The following is a 17,789-nucleotide window of genomic DNA, read 5'->3' as shown; positions in this document are numbered from 1 at the left end:
GCCAGTAACCAAAGGAGTAGCCCATAATAATGCATTGCCAGTAAGGTTTGCTTTGATGAATCCAAATCTGGATCATGCTGTTTCGTAAGCATATGGTCTGAACGTGAAATATACCTTGCAAGCATCTAGATAATCCTTAAGTCCACCTGGATGTCCATCGTACTTGCCAAACGATAGCGTCATGGGTGGCAAGTCCCCATGGTCATCGCGGTGCAGCACAACCCGTTGTCGTAGTGCTGCATTTTCTGTCCGTAATGCTTGTACTTCTACTGTAAGGTTCTACATGGCCGCAACCAACTCCTGATACTGCTCCAAGGATGCCATAGGAACAATTTGGCGTTGTATGCTGTCGGGCGTCTGCTTACCCTCCCAATCCTCCTCACCTGAATCTTCGGAAGGTATTTCCTTGCAGATCGTAACAGATGTCTTGCGGTCTTGCTTCTTTTCAAGTGTCAACCTTTCCTTAAGCCTGCGGTCCTTCCGATCGTGTAAGTAGGGTCTTGCTCCCCCGGAGGCCACCTTGACAGAAATGGAAACCTGTCCTCGGGGGACCCCGGGGAGCCAGCCCCAATTTCAGGGAAAAAGCCGAAAGGCAGAAAAAACCCTGATGTACCAGAGTACAGGATGAATGTCTGTTGTCCAGATAGTAGGAGGCTGAAAGACTGATCCTTGAACTGGTATTATAGCAAGTGGAAGCTCAACTGGACAAAGGCGGGAAATGTAACCAAATGCAACTGTGGCAGGCAAAACCCAAATGGAAGACTGAGAAAGAAAAGGCGGAAGTGAGAAGGGAGAAGAAAGGAATATCAGAGTGTTTGTTCCAGTAGGCAGGAAAAGGACTAGATTTGAATAAAGGGAAGATGGAGTTAAAAGGGTTTTGGCTGGATAGAAACAAAATTGTACAGAGTATTCCAGCATGTAGCAACGTCAATAGACAAGGACGATGCCTGAATGCGGAAGCCAGATAGACAGAAAACAGAAAATAGACTCTAGAACCGAGAGTAGGTCAGGTAAGAAAAATAAACGAGTGTGAGCCAACGGGTCGGTAGGGAGAGGGGACTCGCGGAGAGTCACGGAATATACTCCGCACCCAAGGCGGTAACAGCAGGATGCGGCTATAGAAGCCGAAGTAAGGAAGAAAGGAGCAGCGGGTTTGCAAGAGGAAAGAGCGAACCCACACTAAACTAAGACTAGGAGGCAGAGTATGCCGAAGTAAAGGGTAAGAGAGCACAAGGGAGTAACGCGGGAGCCGCGAAAGCGGAAAGAAAGTAGGAAAAAGTGAAAACACTGGAAAGATTAGAATGGAACAAGAAACTGCAGAAGGGGTGTCAGACGAGGCTGACACAATTCTCAAAAGGCGAAATCCAAAGCGAGTGTCACGGAGCGTTGTTAGTAGGAAGAAAACACAGATACAACGCACCGAGAGGGGGGCGGAGCCTGGTTTTATAAAGGAAGCCGCCATACTGGGTGAGGACTAGAGCGGGGAGAGAGGATTAAGCCTAATGCCTCCAGCGATTCCACAGCTTCCCACCGCTGTTCCTAACAGAAAGAGGCAGTTGGTCATTTGATTTACCTTGGCATTATCTTGTCCAACCCATTTGGGATGGTCTACACATATAGAAAAACAGCGTTCATAAACAGCTCAGTCAAACACAACTATTATGTGTTTTTCTAGCATCACAGCATCCATGCTGTTAAGGTGACACTAAGGTTCTAGCGCCCAAAGTAAGTGGATACAGTGGAGGGAGCCACATAGGGAGTAATTATTTTGGGCTTTTCTGGTCAAAACTTGGAGATGTTTGGGAACATGCTTTTTGAAATCAGTCCTGTGCATTCCCATATCAACATCACTTATGATTACGTGACACTCCAGATGTTACAGACTTCACCTCCCATGATCACTTGCCATCATAGTCCGAGATGAAGGATCATGGGAGTTGAAGTGTAAAACACCTGGAGGGCCACATATAGAGTGAGCATTCTCTATGAAATGGGTGTGTCATTTATCATTGATTACATAAGACTCAAACCCTTCTTACTACAGATATCTGTCTGAAGCAAGCCTCGGGCAGAATTCCCTCAAGGCTTTATCCAAATCATGGTGGTATGTGAGGTAAGCCATAACATTTATCAACAACACCCTCAGCTAGGACACCTATTGAGGTGGGTTTGGAATCCTACACCAATGGCAGCCCATCCACAGAACATATTGCAGGAAGGCTTCAGCCCGCTATGCAATGCGGGCCATTACACTCACCAGGTTGTCTAAATTCACCTTTGAAACCGAGAAATCTGAAATAGAGTGTTCTTGCGTGTGTGACCAGACAACCCCCGCAACACTTCTGCATTTCACTTTATTTTGCCCCGGATATGCAAAAGCAAGGGTAAGGTTTTTGGTAAGCATGTCAAAAAAAGACATTTCTTACAACGCCAACCCACCATTATCCTCCATGCAGTGCCACACTACCTCACAATTGCTTTGCAGTCAAGAGAAAGGTGAATTACAGGATACCAGCCCCAAGAAGGGGCGAGGGGCAACACTATACCTCCAGGCAAATGATACAAGCTGCTTATGGGTTTTTGAGGTTTAGAGTGACTTTTACTTTGACTTTTTTGCAAACGGTTTTCTTTCATGGAATTACTGTTCAGAAGCAAAGGCATGATGAATAATAAAATGACATCAGCACGTTGACTTACCCTGCCGCACAAAGGTCTGGCTGGTGTCCAGCAGTATATCACAACCTTCCACTATCATTCTTTCGATGGCAAGGTTTTTCCGAATGTTTTCCGTGTCACTCACTTCATCGTGCATGACCCTGTGTGACAAAACATGCATTTAAACATGCAGCCCATTTCGCTACTTGTTGCACACATTCGCTCCACTTCTTAGACTCTCTTCAGTGTGCCTATAAACCACAACATGCTATTGCGCTCCGAAAGTGTAACATGGGCATTCCAAGGCATGAGACGGGGGCGCAAACATTTCACACATCCCGAGTGTGACTGCGCATCACTCCATGCATTGCAGGACTCTGCGTGTGGGCTCATTACAGGTGACGCCATTAGGACACTAGCATGCATAAGAGATGCTACTGCGCACACTGACAGACCCTTTTCCGCAATCAAGGGCCAGGGCCTTCCCTTATAAGAATAGATGGTATATTAACAGTAATGCTAGTCATCCTAGAACCTGAATTCTGCCAGTTGCAGAAAAGAAAGCCAAGTGTGCCTGCTGGAACCGTGTAGCTCTCAAGGCTAGAATCAGGCCCTTTCTTGATCCTTGACAAGTTCCTGTCGAGTAGGCATTCATATTCCTAGACAATCTCTGTAACTAAGCTCACTGTAAACTGGGGCGCACGAAACAACAATTGCGTAATGGTTAACTCAGTAGTCTGTATGGTACAGCAGAATGTGACACGTTTTTAATGTCATGCTTTCACTGCAATCAGTGTGCCTTGGAATGTAGGTTGTGGGTTTGCAATCATAATAGAATAAGACTGCATATAAGCAGAAGCACCTAAAGACAGACCTCCTGATACAGAAAGAAATTGGAGAAAATAGTGAAAGATAAAAGACATTCTGAACCTCCCATGACAATGTTTCACATGCTTTAGGTAAGGGAAAGTAAGCGGTCTTATATAGCGCCGTTCTGGCAATAATGGTGGCCTGGGTTCGTGTATCTCTGCAAAGGGTTTAGATAGAAGTGCACACTTATGGTAAGTAAGTTTAGTAAAGAAATTTGAGGATTATTTTAAATACATTTTTAGGTGTGGGGGAGGAACTGGGGTCAAGACCCCGACAATAAACAGTAAAAAGAAAGAGGATTCAACTTGGGAACCCTGCCGTTCCCTGCACACTTTCAAATGTTTGGATTAATCCAATACAGTTGTTCAAATTGAGTTATAGGCATTGTACATATTTTTGTTTCTAACAAATATGGTCAGACACAGAAGTGTGAGATAAACAAATATATATTTATAGCCAAGATATATTATTTTCAGCAAGAATTATAGTTCAGAGAGAAACTATTTACAGTGCATAGAAACAAATAGGAAACAATAGATGAAGCCCAAATTGAGGAAAAATTGAGTCCAAATTAAATAGCGACGCGTTTCGAGGAAGTTCTCCTCTTCTTCAGAAGGCCAAACTTGGACTCTTAATGTAAAAGGAAAAACACAAATTCAGTAAAGAAAATATTATAGGCACAATTCATAAATTGTTCCTAACATATTCAATTTTACAATTTAGAAAATGTGGTGACGTTAGTTTTAACATGTCATAATATGCGTTTTAATACATGCAACATTATAAGGTGAATTATGTGATCCATGTTTAAGAGAGAAACTGAAGGTCAATTAATACACCCCTTCCTGTAAAATAGACAAAACGTACAACATATTATAGTTCAGTGGAATGATCCCTCTAATGGGACCTATCAAGTGGATGGTGAAACATAAGCTAAAGTGAATATATAGGGGGAAAAAAGCTAGTAGTTTAGTAAGCTCTATCGATCTAGTGGGGAAGAAATGCGAAAGTCATTACCTTTGTGTGTAGAAAGTGTCAGACACAAAGAATCCGACGAAGCAGGAAAAATAAGTAAACAGACTGTCTTCGTGTATCTCTGCAACAGAAGGTGTGTTGGGGAGACAGGGGGGTGTTAGTGGGAGACTCTGGGGGTCATTACAAGGTTGGCGGTAAGGGGTTAACGGCGCCGGTAAAGGTGCCGGAGCCGTCAACTCCTTACCGCCGCATTACGAGGTCCTTTAGCGGGTCCCGCTAAGGGCGCCTGGTTTTACCTGGCGCCCTAAGCGGGACCGGCTAAAGGACCAGCATGCTAATGCTATTGCTCTCTCCCCATTCTCATTGAGCCCTATGGGGGCTCGAATGGGGATGTTTTCCCTGAATGGGGAAATACCGGGTCCTCCAAGGTTGGAATGGGCCGGTATTTCCCCATTCAGGGAACCCGGACCCGGTATGCGGTATGGGGAAAGCCATGTCGCATATAGCGGCATGGCTACCTCCAACCTTGTAATGACCCCCTATGTGTGGTTTGTTTTGTTGTTGAGGTGTAGTGAAGTGCGGTTGTAGGTCAAATGATCGAATCTAAATGGTTGACAGGTCAAATGATCGACACCAAAAGGTCGACAGGTCAAATGATCGAATTATTTTTTTTTTTTGTTTTTTCACATTTTTTTTTTGGGGGGGGGGGGGTTCCCCACCAACCCCCTTTTTTTTGTTAAAAACAACTTTTTTTCCCTAAACGAAAACCTAAAAAAAAATATATAACTCAAAAAAAAATTAGATCATTTCACCTGTCGACCAAATTGTGTCGACCTTTTGACTGTCGACCCTTTGTCTGTCGACCATTTGACTAGACAGCGTGAAGTGCATGCGGTTTGTTGTGCATGGAGGAATGGTTGTGTTTGGTTTCAGTATGAGAGGTGTATGCAGAGGGGTGAGATTTTTATGAGGGTTGGTTAATGGCATCACTATCTAGATGTGGCACATGCTAAACTTCCCAATTCTATCTAGATGCGACTAATGGTAATCTTCACAGTTCTATCTAGATGTAACACATGCTAATTTCGAAAATTCTATCTAGATGTGAAGCTTGCTAATCTCCAAAATTCTACCTAGATGCAAGTCATACTAATCTCCACAGTTCTATCTAGATGTGAAGTTTGCTAATCTCCAAAATTCTATCTAGCTGTGAGTCATGCTAATCTCCACAATTCTATCTAGATTTGACTCATGCTAATCTTCACAGTTCTATCTTCATGTGAAGCATGCTAATCTCCAAATTTCTATCTAGTTGTGACGCATGTTAATCTCCAAAATTCTATCTAGATGTGACGCATGCTAATCTTCACAGTTCTATGTAGATGTGACACAAGGTTATCTTCACAATTCTATCTAGATGTGACTCAAGATTATCTTCACAGTCCTTTATAGATGTGACGTATGCTAATCTCCAAAATTCTATCTAGACGCGAGTCATGCTAATCTCACCAATTCTATCTAGATGTGATGCAAGGTTATCTTCACAATCTATAAAGATGTGACCCAAGGTCATCTTCACAGTTCTGTCTAGATGTGACGCAAGATTATCTTCACAGTTCTATCTAGATGTGACGCATCAGTTTTCCAAGGTGGATAAATGAGTACCGAGTACGGTTGGGATGATAATGGTGTCACTCGCCAAAGGAGGTATTTCTTTGCACATTGATAACTGGTATATAGCGGGCAAGATAGTCCAGCGGTCACTTGCTTGCGGTGAGCTAGTTGGGATGTGCAGGTCGGAGGGTCGATGAACGTCATTTAATGGAAAACGTTTTTTCTATTTATCAGACATTTAACGTCTTGTGAACAAAGTCGAGAGTTGCTCTCCAGCACATGTTCGCAGGGAGTAGGGGGAAAAAATAAGAACAGTTTTGGTAGAGGCTCGACTATTCATGGCTTCCATATTCTCTGTCAACGCTGTTGAGCCCGGGCTGCAGCATATTAGCTTGGTTATGGGGTTTGTGTTTTGTATATTATCCTTAATTGATAAAGCACCTCCTGAAAAAATGGGTTTGTCAGGGGGCGAGGAAGGAGATCAGGGTGGCCCTTCCAATTGGGCTGTTGGTGGGGGGCCACATGCCCTTATGGTCATAGTGCGTGGAGTTTGGACATTTTTCCTGAATTGCATTCTGATATCTGCGGCCTTCCTTTTAAGTTAGGGTCGGGTGTACCAGGGGGTACATTTTGTGCGGATCAGTGAGCTTTTGTAGTCTTTCTGTGATTTAAAAGACATGGGATACAGGCTTGGTTTATGTGGGCTTCCCCGATATTGTTACCAAGGGCATGGCTGACCATAGACATTTGCCCCCTGGAGCAGCCCGGGTACCCGGAGCCATTTATTTGGGACCGGCCCTAATTGGAGCGGGGCTAGGCAGCTTCAGGCAGGTAGGGTCTGCGGGGGCATCGGGACTCGGGGCACTGAATGCAGGCCAAGGGTCTGTGCACTCCCCTAGGGATCATGTTTCAAGGGGTATGACTGTGTAGGCGCCACACCTTTTCCATGGGGCATCATCCCAGACTAAGTGACATGTTCTTTAGTTATGGTTTACGGAACAGCTGGTGTTGATAGATGTTTGGCGTCCGGAGCCTAGTGCGTGTGGGTCTCACTTCAGATGGGGATGGAGAGGCTCTCGGGCAGAGAGGGCCTGTGGGGTCTGGGAGATTGGGATCTGGGAACGGGTGTTCAGATATTTTGCCCCGCCCCTGGGCAGCACTCCTAGGGTGTCAGTCGTCAAGGGACTTGTTGGGCGAGAAGCTACAGGTGTCTTTTCCGGGGGACAAATTGGTCAGCGTAACGCCTGGTTGTTTTTTTTTATGTTTGCCCCCTGGCGGCAGTCCTGCTGTCTAGGGCATGGTCTGTTCAAATCCTTGTGGCAGAGGGCTAGAGTTTAGAGACGGGCAGGGTCGGCGGGGGGCAGAGAGATCGGGATCCGGGGTGAGGCACTGGATGCAGGTTCAAGGTCTGGGGAGCTCACTGGGTATCGTTATCAAAGGGTATGGCGGCAGGGGTGCACCCCTTGGGCGTGGGGGTATTGCCCATAGTGCATGACAGGTGTTCAGTTTTTGGTTTCTTGAGAATTGTGGGGTAGATGTTTGACCCCCTGGCTGCAACCTTGGTGTCCCGAAGTCATTGATATGTGTGGTTCCACGTGGAGTGCGGTTGGGGTGACTTTGGGGCAGGGAGGGTCTGTGGGGGGACGGGAGATTGAGACCCGGGGGTGCTGGATGCAGACCTAGGGTCGGTGGGCTCTCGGGGTATCGTTTCTCAGGGCCTTGCGCACCAGTGTCTGGTGGGCAGGTGTGCAAGGACACCATTGGATGAAGGGTGGGCCCCTGGGACGCATCTGTGGTTGACCTCTGAGGTGCACAGTGGTCCAAAGTGTTTTTTTATTTTAGGGGTGCGTGGGGTCGGTGTGGGGTTAGTATTGCTGACATTAGTTGTGAGTGGTTGCTGAGTGGTTGGGGTGTTATGGTTTGGATGCCTGTGAGGTCACCATACTTCAGGCGGGAATGTACCGCAAGGGGGCAAGGTGGTCGACGGGACATTGCATTGTTCGATTCATAAGCTTTATTCGACAAACAAATCATAAAAGCACACCTACATTCACACATCATCATAAAATACAAAAAATAAGATAAAACATATGATGGACATAATACACATGTAGAAATAATATACAGGCAGAAGTGTTGAAATTGATTGGTATCATAGACCTTGAAGTTTGCTTATACGTATCATCCAAACCCACTTCAGATATTGGCTTGTGGCATGCACTGCCGGAATATCAGCTGCATTTAGGAACATTGCCATTGCCCTTTCTGTGCATCTACATCCACGCCCCCGAAAGAGTGGTTTTAGGAAACGCCCCCTCAGGGGCAATGTCGCAGGACACAGCAGAATCAAATGCTTCAGATCCACCATGCCACCACTGCATTTTGGAAAACACAGAAATGCTTTCAACCATAAATCTCGGACAAGCCTATGACAATTACACACCTATTCACATTATCACAGGCATCCTCATGCAATTCAATTTGAAATTAACTGTATATTTTTAGTGCTACGCCTGAAGTTTTGGCAATGAAAGGGACACTGTGTGTGTTTGAGCCTATTTACATCCTGTATAGTTCCATATGTTTCTTGGAAGCATAAAATAACAGGTTGATATTCCAGTACAGAAGTCCAAATAGTAAGACTTTTGTTTGGGGAATTTAGGCCCCACCTGTTCCATGACATAATTCTCAGAATTAGGTCACTGGATTGTTAACTTGACTTAAAAGATGGTGAAAAATGTTGTCATATTCTGGTATTTTCGTAGGCAAGCTCATATCACCACATTATTCGGGTTGATATCCTTAAAGCCAAACAATAGAGTTGCAATTCTGTATGTGTTAGAGTGGAGATCTGAGAACAACAATCCTACCTACGTAATATCACCCCTGCATGCTCTAAAACAACCTATGAAATAAGCTTAACAAATAAAACAATGACCAACAAACGTTAACATTTTCTCAAGTACTTGTTTGATGAGCATTAAGAATGTAATGGTGGTAAAAACTGCACATGCATTATTTACCCTCATCATCTCCATAAACACAATGCACCAAATGTAAATAAATGTACAAAAAGATCACAAGACCCTCCTGTCAGGCCAACCCCCTGGGAAGCATCAGACCATTCCCAATAACTTATCACATTAGTTGTCACTAATATCTCCTCATAAGTGATCCCCGTGAATGTTTTCCATACATTTGTGGGCAGTTGGCCGTCTAGAGACCTCCAACATCCCCCTCTGGATAATAGCATTTGGTTAATTATTTAAAATCATGAACCATAAAAGTTACTTGAAAGGTAGGTGTTTTTGATTGTCATCTCTATTATGACGCAATGCCGAAAGTCAAACCTAGATTTGTCACCTGGTCACTAAGCTCTTAAGTGAGCTCTTCAATTGAAAAACGCTTATTTCTTGTTGAGGCTCAGCATTTTTTCACTATTTTACATTTCCCTTGCCCAGTCTTTTTGGGTAAAGCAGCAGCCATCTGGGTTTTCTTCCACTCCCTATTTCCTTCCTACATCTTCGAAAGTGAAAGAAAAATCTTTTTTCTATTTAAATTAAATTCCACAGTAAAACAGACATCTATATCGGATCTGTTGCTTATTAAGGTCACTTGAAATTTCTTGAAATTCACTTTAATTGTTTGGAGTAGATTGAGCTAGATCTTCATAGATGTGTATGTCAGATCCTTTGCATTAGAGTGGTGCTTGCCATCTGGCACCCCTTAAAATATGTTCCATTAATGGAAAAGAGGCCATTTTTGCCACAGTATCCCTGGGATTAGCTCCTGGTTCCTGCACAGGTGTCCCATATGATGTGCTGTCTATGCTGAGATTTCTTTGAGGTTGAAGACAACCAAGATCTGTCCAAAGAATTGTTGCTGCTCATTATGTCCGACTCCACTGTCCTCACTTTGAGACAGACATGGTAGCAAGAGAGACACAGACTCAAAGATAATCATTTCAACACCTTTATGTTACTAACGGTCTTGGGTTGGTGCAATGCCTAACTGACCCTACCACTAAAGGTATGGTTCCCTTAACTGATGTTTCTAAGCGCGTCAAAGTCTGCAAGACCGAACTAAAAATCTATCTGTGTCTAAACCTGTGCTTACCCCCACTCTTTGACAAAAATGATGTGTTAGGAAGTCTTATAAAAGCAAAAAGTAGTGGTTCAACAAAAATAGGAAACCAGGATTGGTTTCAGGTGGTCTTCTCACCAGTTGTAGATTGGTCAGATTCAAAAGGGTGAACTTACTCAAAAAGGACTGTTCATAGGACCTTCAACTCTCTATGAGTAAACAAGAGTTGGAAGATAATTTACATACTCCTGTCAATAAGGGTAAGGAGCAGAAAACATTTAACATCTCGCCAATTTCTGAAGAAGAACTTGCCAAAACCATTGCTCAATTAAAAAGCACAAGCTGCAAGGGCGACCCTTGCTCTGCCGTTATGATTAAGGAGTGCTATCCTATGCTGATCCCGGCACTTACTAAATTTGTTAATGCCTCCTTTGAACAAAACCGGGTTCCAGATGATATAAAAAATGCATGGATTATCCCACTATTGAAAAAAATCAAATCTCTGCCCACTGACACCATCCAATTATAAACCTATCATGGACACTGCTTTCTTGCTGAAAAATCTAGATAGAGTCGCTTACAATGAAATTTCACAGTTTCTTGAGAAGAATCAAATTCTTCACAAATATCAATCTGGATTTTGACAAAACCACAGAACAGAGACTGTCCTCTTAGCTCTGAAATCCCTTCTCCATCAAGGCATGGACAAAGGCCAATCTCCCTTCTCATGATTCTAGACCTTTCGGCAGCCTTTGATCTGGTGGACCATGCCATTTGTCCACCAGGCTAAGTGATAATGCCAATTTCTCCACCAAGGCGATTCAATGTATCTCCTCTTTTGTTTAGGGGTAGACAAGTGAGAGTTGCAAGTGACCTCGCAGAAGCCAAACCAACCTCTCTCTTGTATGGGGTTTCGCAGGGAGCATGCGTCTCCCCGTGTTTTTACAACATTTTCATGATCCAATTTTTTATATGTTGGAACATGAAGGGATTGTTTTTGCGAATTACGCTGACGACATGCAATGGGTCATTCCCATCTCAGATTCGCCTTGTGAGGACGAAATATATATCAACAAAGTGTACCACAAGATTCAAAATTGGATGGTGGCAAATGGCCTGGCCCTTAATAGTTCAAAAAAAGAACCTTTGCTTGTTGGCTCAGATGCTAAACTTGAGAAACTAGATCCAATATATAATGATTTGAATACAGACAGCTACAGTTTTGAGGTTCAGAGTAAGGTGAATATGTGAACAACCTGATATCTTCCTCTTTTTATTTTATCAAATTGTTTCGCCATCTTCACCCTCTTTTCTCCGAAGAAAAACTCTGAGACACTAGCCAGGGTCATAATAGGATCCAAACTCGATTATTGTTGCAGCTTGTTAGTGGGAATTTCTCAAACATACTCCAACACCTCATTCACGGGGCTGTCAGGGTCGTTAATGGGCTCCACAGGAGAGATCATGTGTCGGAGGCAAGAAGGAGTCGTCACTGGCTTCCTATACAGGCCAGGGTGCATTTTAGGCTTTTACGTATAACCCACAAATGCCGGATGGGCCAAATGCCATTCTACCTAATGGAAGCCATCGTCAAAAAAACAAGACACAGTCCCTGAGATCAGCTAATACTAGCCTTCTTAACACCACTCGTTGTAACACCAATAAATCACGTAACAGAGCTTTTAGTATAGTGCCTCCACTAGCCTGGAATGCCGTAATGCCGGCACTGAGAACCATAGCTCAATGGAAGTTTATAAGAAGAAACTGAAGACTGCTCTTTTCTTCTAGTCCTAGCCAATAAGATGGTCTACTGATCCCATAGGGCAATCGTCCATTTCAGGCCTTTTTTCTGTCATGTTTGTTCTCTGTATGTGAGGCAGCGCCCGTAAGCCTTCGGGTACCAGGAGCGCTTTACAAATATACAAACATAAACATAAACAAAGTTCAAACAATATCAATGTTCTTAATGTCTTGAGGTTCCCTTCCCCAAGCGTCAATTCCTTCAGTAACACCAAATAATCAAGATTCCATTTTGACAGGCCTCTTAGGGTTCCCTTCCCCAAGCTTAGGGCTCTTCCAAGTTCAAATACACGTTCAGCTCTTAGGCCTCTCAGGGTTCCCTTCCCCAACCTTAGGCCTCTTCCAGGTTCAAATACAAGTTCAGCTTTTAGGCCTTTCAGGGTTTCCTTGCCCAAGCTTAGGCCCCTCTCACGTTTCAAAGCTCTAGCTCAATTTGTCAGGAGGTACCTTTCTTTCAAATACAGTTCTTTAATAAGCTCCCTTGCTAATAAGGGACAATTCCTCCACCAACTCTTTTTCTGCGTGCTTGCGTGTAAGTTTCCAAAATAAATTGTACCTCATCTTGTTTTAATAGATGTTCCACTGCCAATTGGCTATCTATTACACGCAATTTGAACTTTAAAACTTTAGCAACGTTCTATGTCGCTGCTTGATTTTCCTCTTTTAGACATTAGCTTGTTCTTTGGATAGAGTACAAGGGGATAGTAGCAGAGACCTTTGAAAACACCAGATGATTTGCTCCTCCCAAGCGTGACCACTCCAAGCTTAAACCGCTCTATGTTTTCTTGACTTCTTTCTCGTGGCCACTGGAACCTTTCTCTCTCTCACTGCACACTTGCACCTTCCTCACCTTCTTTAACTTTCTCTGTGCACACTTGCCCCTTCTTAGTCCTTTTTGTTCCCCAGGCACTTTCTTTTCCTCTTTTCTGCTCCATGCCGCTTTATGCATTTTCTTTCGCCTGCTCCGTTTCAGTCAGTCGCATGCTCCTGAATCTCTCTCTCTCTTACTTTCACAAGATGCATCCGCGCAGCAGTGCAGTGATGAGAAGTCGCTTCCAGTTGATGCAGGCCTGAGGTCAGGGTCTCACCACCTGCCCTTCAGATACCGTTGGGGCTGGCACAGATCCCAAAGGAACGAGCAACATTTCGACCACCAATAGCAGTCTGCAGGTTGCTTTGCTCTGTCTCTCTGGGGACATGTCTCCGTAGCCACACTGCAGCCCCTTAGAAACACCAGCCCAGCGTCTCCTACCCAGGTGATCCTCCATAGCTCCAAGATTGATGGACTGCCCCTGGCAACCTGAATAGAGGACTCTCTGAGTCTTAATGGGATAATACCCCTAGGTTTCTCAAATCAACTTCAAATAAGTAATGTGCTAGTTGCTGCAGCACAAGCTACTTTCCAAGTCCTCACATTTGTGAACCAAATCATGTGAGACCTGATCCAGCTGACATCTTCCATTTTCTTAATAGATGTGTCCTGTTTATTGCAAAGTACCCCGAGTGCATTTTCATTTGTTGACAACCTGTCTCGGATAGATTGTATCTCTGTCCATACGTTTGCCATTTATTTTGCTAAATCCTCAATGAGCTTGTGGAATTTTGTCTGAAAAGATTCAGAAATGGTGTAGCTGGAGACACTGCTGGAGATCTTCCTTGGTCAGTGGCATTGTGTTTTGTGCAACAGAATCAGTGCCTTCTTTAACAGCCTTTCCTCTCACATCTTGATCTTCCATCAATGAGTCATCAAAACAGAGTGGCCAGTATTCTGTGATTTATCTCTGGTTGTGGAGCCTCTGGCATTTCTTCACAAAGCAACACAATTAGCAACCTCAGGAGAGTTCTTTCTTTTTGAATTTCATTAGTGCTTTGGTTTACATTTAAACCTTTCCACTATTCTAAGCATAAAAATGCATTTGTATCTCCAGTACATGAATAATAAGACAGGGAAAAAAAGAAAAACTCAACATTTTTAAATAATTTCCTTACGAAAAGAATCAAAATAAAATGAAGACATATCTCATTACAATGAAACATTATACATTTTAAACACATCTAAAATCATCCCATATAACTTGAGCACTTTTGCGATACTATTGCCCCACATTAGATGTGCCCAAAGAATTTGGCCGCCAGCCATGGAGATAAGGTCCAGAAGGAAAATAAAATGGTGGAGCTTAAAATGGGTCGTTGCTTCACAGAACAAGACTGGATGCTTAATAGTCTCCTTAATATTAAATTCCTTACACAGTCTACCCGTTCTGTTCTGATCCTTTAACGCTAACTTAGGCCCTGCCATTTCCAAAGTAGGGAGTAGATTCAGTCTAAATCTTCTATAGATTGATCTCGCTTTAGCGCAAGGAAACAGAGATATATATTTTGAAAGAAACCTTCTCATCCTCAGGAAGCTGGGAAGCAACCACCAGGCCATCAACAGTCAAGCACCGATCTAGTTCAAAGAGTTTTCTCTTAACTTATTCTGGAGTTTCCCTTAAGTTTGTTTCTTCCAGAGATAAAGTTTCAAATATAGATTTCATACCTGTCTCTAAGCCACAAAAAAGATATGGAATATGCTTTTCATTTAACAAGATGTGTAAGGGCTCAAAGAAAGAGTTTGAGGCGGGCACCAACAACTTTTTATAGAGCCGCAATTTGAACCACGAAACTCTGGCTGCTAGAGAGATTAGGCCAAACTCGTGACGAATTACACAGTTTGGGACCCAAAGGGGCAAGCCTAATACCATCTTTCAAATAGTGCCCTGAATAGAGTTCAAGAAAGGGCCATAATCGTATAAGGAACATTCTAAACCATATATAAGACATGGTATTCTCACAGTGGGAGCAAGTAGAAACAACACATCGAAAGGCGAAGTCTCTTAAACTGAGCAATAAAAGGTTTAGATTTCACTCTCAGGTGGTCTTCAACTGCCCCTCTGTGCTCCCTATATGTTAAATTAAGACCCAGGTACATCATGGAATGGGTACAAGCTAGACGTGCATTACCCAGACCCCATTCCATAACTTTAGGCTTTCATTTTTTGGTGAAGATAACAATTCTCAACTTGTTAGCCTTGACTATGAGGCTATTTTCTTCAGTTTAAGATGCAAAAGCTGTCAATGTACGTTGTAAGCCGACAAGAGTCAAATCAAAGAGTAACAAATTGTGGACAAAGGCCAACCAATTTATTTTCAATGCGCCAAGTCTGATGGGATGGGAATGTATGGATTCCCATAAGTTCCATCAGAGAGGAGCAGCTAAGAGGCTGTCCTAGACCCTAAGAGGAAGATATTGGTCTTGTTAAAGTGCCATCCTTAAAGAACCTGATCTTAACACATGAGTGGGGGTAAAGTAACAAAATTAGTTTTATCAAGGGTGCAGGCACCACTTTCTTTATCAATTCATGCAGAAGCTTATGTCAAATTCCTCTATCAAAAGGCGCTTGTGAGGCCTAGTGAAGCCATATAAAATGCACCAATAGAACCCCCTCCGCCACCGAGGCTCAAATATGGGTGAGTATAGTTCCTTTCAAAATGGTTCCTGCACGTTTTCAGAATGCCAAGTTTGTTCACCCAAAACTCTAACTCCCTAAGGACAACAGCAGCGAAGATTTTACTGGTGCCAGCTAAAAGGGCGATAGGTTTATAATTAGATGGATTAGGCCACTCACCCTTTTTTATATACAGGAATTTTGTAGGCTACGCTCCACGTGGGAGGCAGCACTCCTGTATTCAAAATTTCTCTAAAGAGATGAGCAAGAATGGAGGCCCAATGAGCTGGCTCATGCTTCAAAGTTAAAGGGGCCACGGTATCGGGTCTTGGTGCAGAGTAACCTTTGCCTTTCTTTATTATCAGAGCAATATCGTCTGGGTGTAAGGTAGTCCATGAGATGGCCTACGCTATATCAAGAGGAAGGACCGGCAACCCAATCGTCCCAAAATAGAAGCATAATGTGCTCCCCAGTTTTCCTTGCTAATAAGGGACAATTCCTCCACCAACTCTTTTTCTGCGTGCTTGCGTGTAAGTTTCCAAAATAAATTGTACCTCATCTTGTTTTAATAGATGTTCCACTGCCAATTGGCTATCTATTACACGCAATTTGAACTTTAAAACTTTAGCAACGTTCTATGTCGCTGCTTGATTTTCCTCTTTTAGACATTAGCTTGTTCTTTGGATAGAGTACAAGGGCAGCTCCAGAGCACAACGCTGACATCAGGTCACTTATAGCCTGCCAGGTAATTTTCTAGTGTCTGGTGAGTGGTCATTTCCCCAGATAGAGCGAGCTTCAAGGAGATTGTAGGTATCCGAAACAGCCCGCTACTGCTGGTGGATTCAAATTAATGTGTAACTCGGGACCACTCTCCCTGGATATTCTAGCAGGACAGCACCACCTCTGGCACCCAAGTACTACGCGCACCACCAGGAGGTACAAAGGTGTAGAAGGCATGGAGGTCACCCGCAGGGTGGAAGCATTCCCACGCAGAACGACACTCCACCAATCACACTTGAACCGGGAAATGAATCGTCTGTGGGCCCCGGGGATTCCACGCCATGTACCAGAGACCACCTGGAATCTCCTCCACGACTCCCCAAGTGACTTCAGCATCGGTTGCAGATGTCTCACGCCGCTCCAAAAAGACAATTGAGCTGTGCGGGGACAGTGGTTCTATGTTTAGGCATTCATGATTGACAGGCTCCACACACATAGTGGTCATTTTAAACTCACCTGCACCATCCCCCTTATGTCTGCTCTTGTGTCTGGTGCTGTCCTCGTTTTTCTCACCCAGATCAGCCAACCAGCTAGTAAATACGATCACCGAGGTGATCAAGTATTCCCCCAACCTGTCTTTAACACAGAAAGCTCCCTGCACTTGCCTGGACGCCCCAGTAGAGCGTGTTGTCAGAAGAGCTCAGTGATCAGTAATATTTTCTTGGTGGCAGCTGGCCTCGCACCCCTTGATTCTTTTTTGTTTTGTTTTGGAGAAGCACATCACCATGTTTTAAATAATCTACAATGTATAAATAAAACATTTTGAACATGCTACCGTGTATATTTCTTGTTAATAAAATATTCTTGTCCTCTTATGTTCACATTATGGTTCTTTTCATTTGTGAAAGACCACAGGAGGGCAGGTTTGAGATTCAGAAATTGCGGGAGGCTTCGGGAGGCTTTACTTTGTTTGACAAATGCTTTGTTCACTGGATTTGAATGGCTGTCATGTTTATGCAGGGCACGCCAAATGTCTATTGAAGAGCCACTCATACCAGCCATTTTAACTAGAAATTGCTCGCTGAGACAAACATTTCTAGCATTAAAATAGAGCGATCTGAACACACATTGCACTCAGGTACTGTACCGTTTTATGAGCAGGTACAACTCTACTTGAGACTTTCCTTAAAGAGACAGGGGCATGTTCTGTTGACCTGTGATATCCCCCTTTAAGTGAGTGGAGCATGGAGGGGTGGACAAGGGAATGCTCTGTACAATGATCCAGGGCCCAGATTTAGACATCAGCAGATGGGGGCCCCCGGCCCTGATGGTTACACACCTTATACAAAAGGCCAGGTAGTGGACTTCATCACAGTCTCAACTACGTTTATGAGTAGGTAGTCGCTGAGGAAGAGGCTGCCAACAAAACAGGGACCATATATTATCTAGTGAAGGGGTCTGTTATATAGGGCTGAGAACAATACAAAGGGGGATGTTGTTATTAAATAACAAATTCTTGTACTCACTTCCCATTATTGACATACCGTCCTCACACTGAGGGGCGGGCATCAGATGCTCCTCTGC

General features: G+C 43.7%; 1 protein-coding gene across 3 annotated transcripts in view; it reads right to left on the bottom strand.

Moving 5' to 3' along the window:
- The window catches only part of RASGRF2 (Ras protein specific guanine nucleotide releasing factor 2), a 2,380,666-nt gene that overhangs the window by 1,201,235 nt on the left and 1,161,642 nt on the right, over positions 1–17,789 (bottom strand). For all 3 annotated transcript variants that reach the window (XM_069627555.1, XM_069627554.1, XM_069627556.1), the window contains exon 9: positions 2,698–2,816. In XM_069627555.1, the coding sequence (XP_069483656.1) occupies positions 2,698–2,816 (119 nt within the window). The remainder of the gene's footprint in view (positions 1–2,697; positions 2,817–17,789) is intronic.

This window comes from Ambystoma mexicanum, chromosome 6p (genome assembly GCF_040938575.1).
Source record: "Ambystoma mexicanum isolate Mex_15411 chromosome 6p, UKY_AmexF1_1, whole genome shotgun sequence".
Classification (NCBI taxonomy): Eukaryota; Metazoa; Chordata; class Amphibia; order Caudata; family Ambystomatidae; genus Ambystoma; species Ambystoma mexicanum.
This window is presented reverse-complemented; position numbering and strand designations above follow the sequence as displayed.